Consider the following 9,617-nt stretch of genomic DNA (forward strand, 5'->3'; position numbering starts at 1 on the left):
ATTGATGACGGGAGTATTATTATAAACCAGCTCCAGCCCAATGTCACACAAGTAGCTATTGGGCTGAGAAGAGCTTTTGGGCCGAGAACAAGTAATAGGGTCAGGTTAAGTGGGGATCCAGGTTGAGTATATGACGCAAGGATGGTTCTGTAAAAAGGATGACTGGTCGGTTATTTTGGGATTATGCCTATTGTTGAGAAAAATGTCTGCTTCTCCTCGTCTCCCATTCTCTGAGTCTAACCTTCTCATCCCTTTCTTCTATCTATCCCTAGTTGCTTTACTTCCTGCAATTTCTATTGTAATTCGGCTACTAAGTTGTTAGCATTTTGATATTTGAGTTGTAATCACATTTCAGTCTTATTAATAGAGTAGAGAGGTTTAGTTACTGTTACTTTGGATTTGAGTTCTTTACATGATCACTTGTCTTATTTACCGTTTTCTTAGCGGATGGTTTCTGTCTAGTCTTTTAGGGTCGCGACCTATGCTGAGAGCGCTTTATAACGACTTGTCTAACTAACAATTTAAAATATTTAAAGGGCATACAAAGATTTTTTTGTTTGACTCGGAAAGCGAAAAATATCGTATACAAGAAATCGTGGTCGAAGATTTTCTTATTTGACTCGGAAAGCGAAAAGTATCGTATAAACTGAGACTGAGATACAAAACTGGGTGAAAATCATTTACATTTCCCAAGTTTACTCTAAAAATCAAACTCATCCTCCAATTTTGAACAATTGCCATTTTCATCCTTTCGTGTTACACAATGTCTTTTTTACCCTTGATATTTTTAACTCTCCATATATGTAATACCTTTTTAAATATTATTTAGATATTTTTTAATGCAAGTATTTATTCATAAGTTAAAAATACTCTATCTTATTTATATAATTTAATCTAAAGTTCACTAACATTATAAATAAAATAATTATATTATGAATTTATTACACAAATTTTATTGCTAATTTATTATTATTATTATTTTAATATTATGTATATTAAAATGCATATAATGTATGTTGGTGTGTGCGTGTGATTTTAAGTTTCACTATTTATTATTATCTATGGTGTATATAAATTTTTGAGTTTTGATTGTTATTACTAGATTTTTAAAAAATTATAATTAAAGCTCATGTAAAGTTTAAATAGATAATTTTTGCAAATTTTATTATAAACTTTACCTGTATTTTATGCCCATTATTTTTTATTACCTGCATTTTATAATTTATAAAATTTTCACTCTCTTTTATTCTCAGTTTTGTAAATAAATTTTTGATTGCTATTAATAAAATTACTGATACGAGTAAATTATTTATTCTAATTTTTTATATTTTTCTCATTTATTTCATTATTGAACATCATTAACTTATATGCTTGACTACTACTTCTCACTCTTTTTGGTTACGAAAAAGTTTTTTAAATTTGTCTATAGATAAGTCGATAATATAAATTAAAATAAATAATATAATTATGTTAAAGAATAAAAAAAAAAGAGTTAAAAATTATAGAGGGTAGAATAAGTATTTTAAGAAGTCATCTTTAATATGAAGAGTAGAATGATAATTGTTTAAAGCAAACTTGGGGAATATAAATAATTTTCACATGTTCACATTCCATTATTTGTTACCAAAAACTTAGAAGAAAAAAAAGATACAAAGAAGTTAGTTAAAACAACAAATTAAAGTGAACCATCTACTTGTGACCCTTTTGCTATTCGTCACAGAGAAATGGGTCAATCATAAATTCCACTATACCTACCACTGAATTAAGAGAATTAAAGGCACACCCTACTCCTTTCTCTCTCAAGCATTATCTTGGGACAAGAAACATGTTGGTTCTTCCCAAAACATTTAGTCCAAAATTTCAAGTTTTCTTTCCCAACCTAGTCCTTAATTGCTCAACCCCACATGTCAGATTGCTCTCATTCAACTCAATATTTATTGCTCCATCCGTTTCAATTTACACGATAATTTAATTTAGCTTCAAAAATAAATTAAATTGATTATTGATAAGCAGAATGTGTCGTATAAATTAAAACAAAGAGAGAAATCGCGGTATTAATTATGCTGAGATTAGTTATGTTTGAATTAATTATCCTGGTATTATTTTTTATTGATTGTTTGATATGTTGTATTAATTCAAAAATTATATTTATCTTGAGATTATTTTTCCACCCTCTGGCAGGTATTAACTGTCCCGATACTATTTTTAATCATGGAATAACTTATTGATAACCAGTAACTCAACAAGGGATAAGACCGTACTCCGAGGATTATTTTTGCTTATACCAAACTACCCCTTAATTTCTTTTCCATATTTTGGTTGTGTGAAGCTAAACCCACTAACTAGTAGGAACACCTGGCACTTGGCACAGTGCAGCAGAGCTACATTTAAGCTCAATCACTACAAATCTGCTAATTTAATAATAGTGCCCAAAAAAGTTAAAATAAAATCTACCACCAAAAATATGTACTAATAAAATATTAAAATAATTAAAGCTTAGTGGGGTTCTCCGATATATATAAGTGGCACGGGCAATGATGTTTTTGTACTGTTGTGCAAACTTTCCTGTGAACTACAAATAAATTTCTAAACTTTTGGGAGTTTGTGGGCAATTGGCTTAGTGTAAAAACCATGAGTTATTTGGGTATTGGAGTAAGTCCAGGGAATGTTCCAATTCATCATAGGAGTAATTTGAAGGTAATTGATAAGAGAGTGAGATTAGCTGAGCTGATATTAAGGTGTTTAATTTGTGGTTTAGCAGTTCTTGCTGCTGTTCTTATAGGTACTGATAGTCAAGTTAGAGTTATATTCTCAATTCAGAAAAAGGCTAAGTTCACTGACATGAAATCTCTTGTGTAAGTGGTTTTTGCTCTCTTTTTCTATTTGTTTTGTGTGTGTGGTTGTTTAGCTTGTAATTCAAAGATCGGAAAATGTCCAAATTTACTCCTCCACTGTATGAAATATCTTAATTTTACCATCGGTTTATGAAAGGGGTGAAGGAGATAGTCTTAGGATAACTGATAAAGTTGCTGCAATGTGACCAGGATGTCACGTGTTCGAGCTGTAAGGCTGCCTATAATAGACTCTGTCCTTTCTCGGACCCCGCACATAACGGGAACTTAGTGCACTTGGAGCAACAATAAAGTTGTCTCCGTATGACTTACATGTCACGGGTTCGGGCCGTGGAAACAACGACTAATGCTTGCATTAAAGTAGACCGTCTACATCCCACCCATGGGTGCGTCCTTTTTCGGACCCTGCGTGAACAAGAAATGATTTGTGCACGGGCAGAGCCGGACATACTTTTGTTCTTTAGCAAATTGTCTCGAATTTGTTTGACTTTAACAAGAGTCTAGTGTGGATTGGGTGGATTTTACGTGCTAAATACTTTGGGAAAAGGGTTCAAATCTGTGGTTTAAAATTACTCTCCATTATACTTTTTCGTACCAATGATAAGGGTATGAATGGTCCCAAAATGTAATGGATGGTAAAATTAAGATATTTTGTATAGTAGATTAGTATATTTGACCCTTCTCCCTTCAAAGATTAAATGTTAAAGACTTGAACTTTGTTAAAGGTTTGAACTTTTGTTCTTTTCTTTTGCAGATTTTTAGTGATAGCTAATGGATTAGCTGCTGCTTACTCACTGGTTCAAGTTATAAGGTGCATTTTGAGTATGATTAGAGGAAGTGTTCTTTTCAATAAGCCCTTGGCTTGGGCTATTTTTTCTGGTGATCAGGTAAAAAGGGTTCATTTTAATTCTGCTTTATTTTTAAATAAAAAATTTGATATTCCAAAGGTTAACTTAAAATTTAGAACAAGAGAGCTTTTTCAAAGCTCCATAATTAGTGACTCTGCTGTGAAAACTTAAAAGTAGGTTTTTGATATTAATCCTTTTAAAAGTCGAACCCTTGCATTATCTTTGAGAAACTGAGCTGATTCAAGTCAGGCACATCCTCTTGTACTTATCTCAGATGGACCTTATTTTACTTCATTGTTAGTGTGATGGGGTTCGAGCCGTGGAATCAGCCACCGATGCTTGCATCGGGTAGACTGTCTACCTCACACCCCTTGGGGTGCGACCCTTCTCCAAACCCTGCGTGAACGCAGGATGCATTGTGGACCAGTTAATGTGATGGGGTTGTTTACTGAGGGAATTTTGGTTAATGTTTGCCTCTTAAACATGGAGTTGGTACAATGCTTGAACTAGAATAGAACTATCTTTGGGTCAAATATGACTCAAATAGGTAAAATTCGTTGGTAGTTCAGTCCAAACTGGAGAGACTGCCAAAAAGTAGTTTGGAGGTTAGTCTAAAGTAAGAAAAAAAAAGGGCAGCCCGGTGCACGAAGCTCCCGCTATGCGCGGGGTCCGGGGAAGGGCCGGACCACAAGTGTCGATAGTACGGAGCCTTACCCTGCATTTCTGGAGGTTAGTCTAAAGTAATCCTTCAAAAATATACACTTCAGCAGTTCTAGTTCTTTATGTTTATCAAACTTGAGCACTTTTTGTCTCTTTATGTTTAAAACACACGACAATGGTTGTGTATCGAAAACTTGGCTTGTAAGAAGCACGCGAGCCGTTTAAACTGAATAAAACCATGGAGATGAACTTCTCTTGATTCATTTCCTCCCAATTATATGGTTTTTATTTTTGTTGTTTCTTCTAGTGTCTGGCCTGCTTCTGCTGCTGATCTTGTTTTTCTTAGGGTACAAATTGAGGGAAATGAATTGGGAGAGGTCCATCCGAATTTTTTCTTCAGTTTATAACGGTTCACGTGCTTTTGAGAAGTCAATTTCGTGATATATAAATAACGCCGTGTGTTTTAAGTATAATTGAGACCAAAATCACTCAGTTTTGGTAAACATAAAGGAGTACAACTGCTGAGGTTTTATATTTAAAGGACTATTTCAGACCAACCCCCAACTGTAAGGAAGTATTATTGATATTTTCTCGTCCATGTAAAACCCAAGACATGGTGTGGAATTGGTTGCCATTCTCCTTATCTATGCCCTTCGTGTGCGACTACTTAAAAGTGAATGTCATGATAATTTAGTAGACTGGTTGATTCTGAATGCTTTGAATTCAATTAGTACATTCTACTACATGTATTCGTGATAACTAAGTACCAAGGGGATATCAGTGCAGAAGCGTTTACTGCATCCTTCTCTGCATATAAATTATGGGATAATGCTGTCCATATTAGAAAAATCCTTTATTACTTGTCTCTAGCTGTTTTTCTACAAATCGGAGCGACAAAAAGGCACTTCTTGCATGTTTTATACCCATAAGATCTTGTCCGCTAAATCTACCCTTACCAACAAATGTGTGCGGGTTTTAAGTTGGCAAAAAATAGATTTTTTACGGCCTTTCCCTAGAAAAAATTTCCCCCTTGATGGGCGTTTAAGCAAAATGTTTACTAGCACTCGGTGTTTGTACCAGACCGTACTACTTATCATGGTTAAGTGATAAAATGAGGTGTGAAAATATGCTAATTAACTATATTAAGTGGGAAAAGTTTATGTGCAAATATGTGTCACGCATTTATTTATTTGGTGTGAACACCGGGGTGTGGTTTAAGTCTTCTTCCCATTTAATACAATCTGATGTCATCTATTAAGGGTAAATTCTTAGTCTATTAGTTCTTGGGATCAAAATTAAGCCACTGTCTTAACTTGTGATCTGAAGAGGAAAAGGGTTCCTAAACTGAATGTAGCAATGATGCATTTTGGATGACTGGTCTTGCAACATTAAATATGCTTAACTTAAAAAATGCAATGAGAACTCCAGAAGTTATCAGAGAGCTGGTGTTTCACGCGTGAATTGCTTTCCTGTGTCAGACACTATGATAAACCATTATATAGTTCATAATTCGTGAACCTTCAGACATGAAACACACCTCAAATAAATGAAAGAAAGCATCCTGTCACATCTATAGAGATCAGTCAAATCTTTCATTTCGGTCATCTAACTATCTTGTTGTTATTTATGCTCTTTTTCCATGGCTTCTCGTTGTTGTCTCTTGTTGTTTTTCTTTTCATTAATGGGGTGCTTATGCTTTCTTGAGCCGAGGGTATATTGGAAACAACCTCTCTATCTCCACAAGGTAGGGGTAATGTCTTGTCTGTGTACGCACTACCCTCCCCAGACCCCACTATGTGTGATTATACTGGGTATGTTGTTAATTCCAGTTCAAATCCAATAGTTCAGAAGTTCATGTTGTTAGCCATCTTTGAAGGGTAGTTTCAATGGTCATATGCTTATATAACTATCTTTTTCAGTTTTTTACTTTTTCTTTTCAACAGAATACTCAAACTATACCCTTTTAACCTTCTGGAGGTGTTTGTAATTATTGAAATTCAAAAAAGAGTCTTGGTTATTGTTACTCAATCTCAGGGTTTTGACTATATTTTGCTCCACTAATACCATATTTACAAGAGTTTAGCCTCTGTGTACTGACGGGGTACAATTTTTTGATATCATCAGGTTAAAATGACCTATAAGAACCGGTTATTGTGTATATAATTTGGTAACTAAAATAGAACATGCTATAATCAATTAAAATACACTGATAGTGCAAAATTTCTTAATGCTATCAATGTTAGGTAAATCCTATTTATAATTGATGTCCTTTTTCCGGTGTGTGCAGTTGATGGCCTACTTGAATTTGGCTGCGGTGGCAGCAGCAGCACAGTCGGCAGTATTTTCCAAGTTAGGTCAAACAGAGTTACAATGGATGAAACTCTGCGATATGTATGGTAAATATTGTAACCAAGCTGGTGAAGGCGTTGCAAGTTCTGTAATAGCGAGTCTTAGCATGATCGTCCTCTCTGGTATTTCTGCCTTCAGTCTTTTCCGCTTGTATGGAAACAGTGGAGGAAAGGGTAATGCTAAATGATGAGTAGAGTTAGTAGTAGCAGCAGCAGCAGCAGCTCAACCTTAGCTCTTCAGTGGCTCTTGATATGTAACTTGGTAGATTTTGGTCTTTTTTGCTGTTGTATGATAACTGATTCTGGATTTTGGTCTTTTTTGCTGTTGTATAATAACTGATTCTGGATTTTGGTCTTTTTTGCTGTTGTATAATAACTGATTCTGGTCTTTCCTTGGTTGAATGCCTACCTACTTTATTTGGGGCCTGTTTGGATGGTCACTCGGTAATTGGAATTGGTGTAATTACACAACCTAATAATTACGACGACCTGTTTGTTTGTCATAAAGTAATTACAGTGTAATTACAAGCATACTGTTTGGTTGCACAAGTATAATTACATAATTAGATTAAATTTTAAATGAAGTAATTATCAAAATTTAAAAGTTAATATAATAAATATATGCTTATAAATAATTTTTTATAAGTATAAATGATATTAGAATTGGTATTTAAGATGCATATATTTTCTTGAATATACACTAATTGATCATCATATATTTATAACTATTGTAAAATTAATTGATATATATTTTCTAAATTAATAATATTTAGTTTAATTAATTATAAAAATTAAAAACATACGTTTTGTAAGAACATAATGGAATGCATGTTTGATAAAATAAATTAATATTTATAAATATAATTTCATAACATTATGCAAATGTTTGACAAAATTAATCTATCAATTCTAACTAAAAAATAAAGAACTTGCAATGTGAAATAATAAGTCAATACTACTCGATGGCCTTTGTTGAATAGAGAGCGAACGGACGGCACGTCGTGAGACGAATCGGTTCCTATCTACCGTTGGTGTTAAAGGGAGAACTGCGAGGACCCAACCCTAGTATGAGAGGAATGGGTTGGGCTAATCTATGGTGTATCTGTTATGCCAATAGCAACGATTTCTATATCCTGCCTGCGAATCGAAGCTCTTATCTCTCTAGCTCATGAATAAATCACCCGCCAGAAAGGAATAGCCGGAATAGAATGAAGGAATTATTCAATCTTGCGGGCAGGAAGATAGGCTAGGCGGAGTAGTCGCTCTGGAGCAGGTTCTTCATTTTTAATCCTAACCCTAAAAAACCAACGAGTCACACACTAAGCATAGCAATTATATCAAATGGTCAATCGAATTTTTATTCAACCATATAGAATTAAGAATTATAAATATCGTGAAAGTGTCACATTTAGATTGTTCTTATTAAAGGAAAGGGTCGAATAGACAAAGAGTTTACATGACCGCTCACTTTGGACAAGATGCCATAGTATAAGAGCCAAAAATCCAGGCCCCTGAATAAAAAATTTGAAGGAATAAAAAAATGATCAGTTTCAGTGCCTAATCTAGAAGATGAAACCACTATCATAGAACAACAACGCAAACGAACCTGAGCTGCTATACCGAATCCCCCACTGGCCATCGGGGACCAAGTGGTAAGGCCATGATCCGCAGGGGAACAGATCACTCATTCTTCCATTGGGGACAGGTGCATGAACGACAACTCCAAACGTCACACATCCGCCGCCTACGTACCGTTTAGGGTGGATCTTTAGCTTGGAAAGAAGCTGAAGTTTTTAGGCAACTTGTCCTACTTTCTCTATGATGGGGAATGTCCCCTCATACTTGCAGCTGACACCCTTACTAAAATAGTCCCTCTTCTCTTATTATAGCTACTATAGCTAATCTATAGTGTGGACCTTAGCTCAGTATGGAGGGCCCACTAGCCGAGTTGAATTGGTTAATGATGGAAGCAATTCCCACGAACTGAGAACTACGACGAGGTGCAACCTTGAAAGGAATAAGGTGGAAGCAGAGTATGAAGAGTCTCGTCAAGTGGGCTTATTCAATTTCTGAAGTTAGATTGAAGATTGAGAAAGCCGGCCAGTAATGCCTTTAGACCCTTTCTTTCATTTATCAATAGGGCCCTGCCCTGATCGGTCACTTTTCTGGGCCGGGATCGATAAGTGAAAGCCATAAAAAAGAGATCTTTCTCATTTTTTTCTATCAAAAACGTTTTCTAAAACTCTTTGACCCCCGAATTTGGAGTATCCTACTTTCACGCAATTCACAGGGTTCAGTTCTTGCTGCCGGACTGATTCCTTTCCTTTTGATGTGGACAAATCGGCATTCCTAGAATCAGTTACTTTTCACCAGGCTTGGACCATGTCTCCCGAACAATCTCAGTCTTTCAGTTGAGCATGCCCGTCCTTAGCACTTCCCTTCCCGAAGTGGGAGTAGGAGAAAGGAAAGCGCACTCGATCAAATTTAACATGAGTACAACTTTACACCCTTTTCCCGGGTGGGGCTTCTTATACCAAAATGCAGCAGGCCCTGCGAGTAGTCGTACAAATGAGAGGTTGTCGACAAAATTCTGTTCTCAAGGCCCAGAAGCTAGGGGATTGAATACCCCTATGTTCCAAGTGACTAGCTTAGCTGGTGATGCGTTAGCGTAAGCATCCCACTATTCTTTCTTCTCGTGGAGGGCATTCTACTAGCAAAGATCCAACAATTCATCGCTCAACCACTAAATTTTTCATGATATTATGCATAGATCAGGTATATCATGGCGAATTCTTCAGAAAAAATTGTGTCTTCGGGGCTAAGCGATCTGCCGAAACTATGGGATATAAAAATACATCGGTAGGGGAGATGGGGTCAAGCTAAAGGCAGAGCTTGAATTGGATTTTTCA

General features: G+C 35.5%; 1 protein-coding gene across 1 annotated transcript; it reads left to right on the plus strand.

The window, feature by feature from the left end:
- Positions 1 to 2,535: 2,535 nt before the first annotated feature.
- Positions 2,536 to 7,110, plus strand: LOC104089107 (CASP-like protein 2B1). The gene is made up of 3 exons (XM_009593927.4): positions 2,536 to 2,855; positions 3,607 to 3,739; positions 6,648 to 7,110. Exons 1-3 carry the CDS (start codon positions 2,632 to 2,634, stop codon positions 6,894 to 6,896), a joined length of 606 nt encoding a protein of 201 aa, XP_009592222.1. The 5' UTR covers positions 2,536 to 2,631; the 3' UTR covers positions 6,897 to 7,110.
- Positions 7,111 to 9,617: the final 2,507 nt, after the last annotated feature.

Source organism: Nicotiana tomentosiformis, chromosome 5, assembly GCF_000390325.3.
Source record: "Nicotiana tomentosiformis chromosome 5, ASM39032v3, whole genome shotgun sequence".
Classification (NCBI taxonomy): Eukaryota; Viridiplantae; Streptophyta; class Magnoliopsida; order Solanales; family Solanaceae; genus Nicotiana; species Nicotiana tomentosiformis.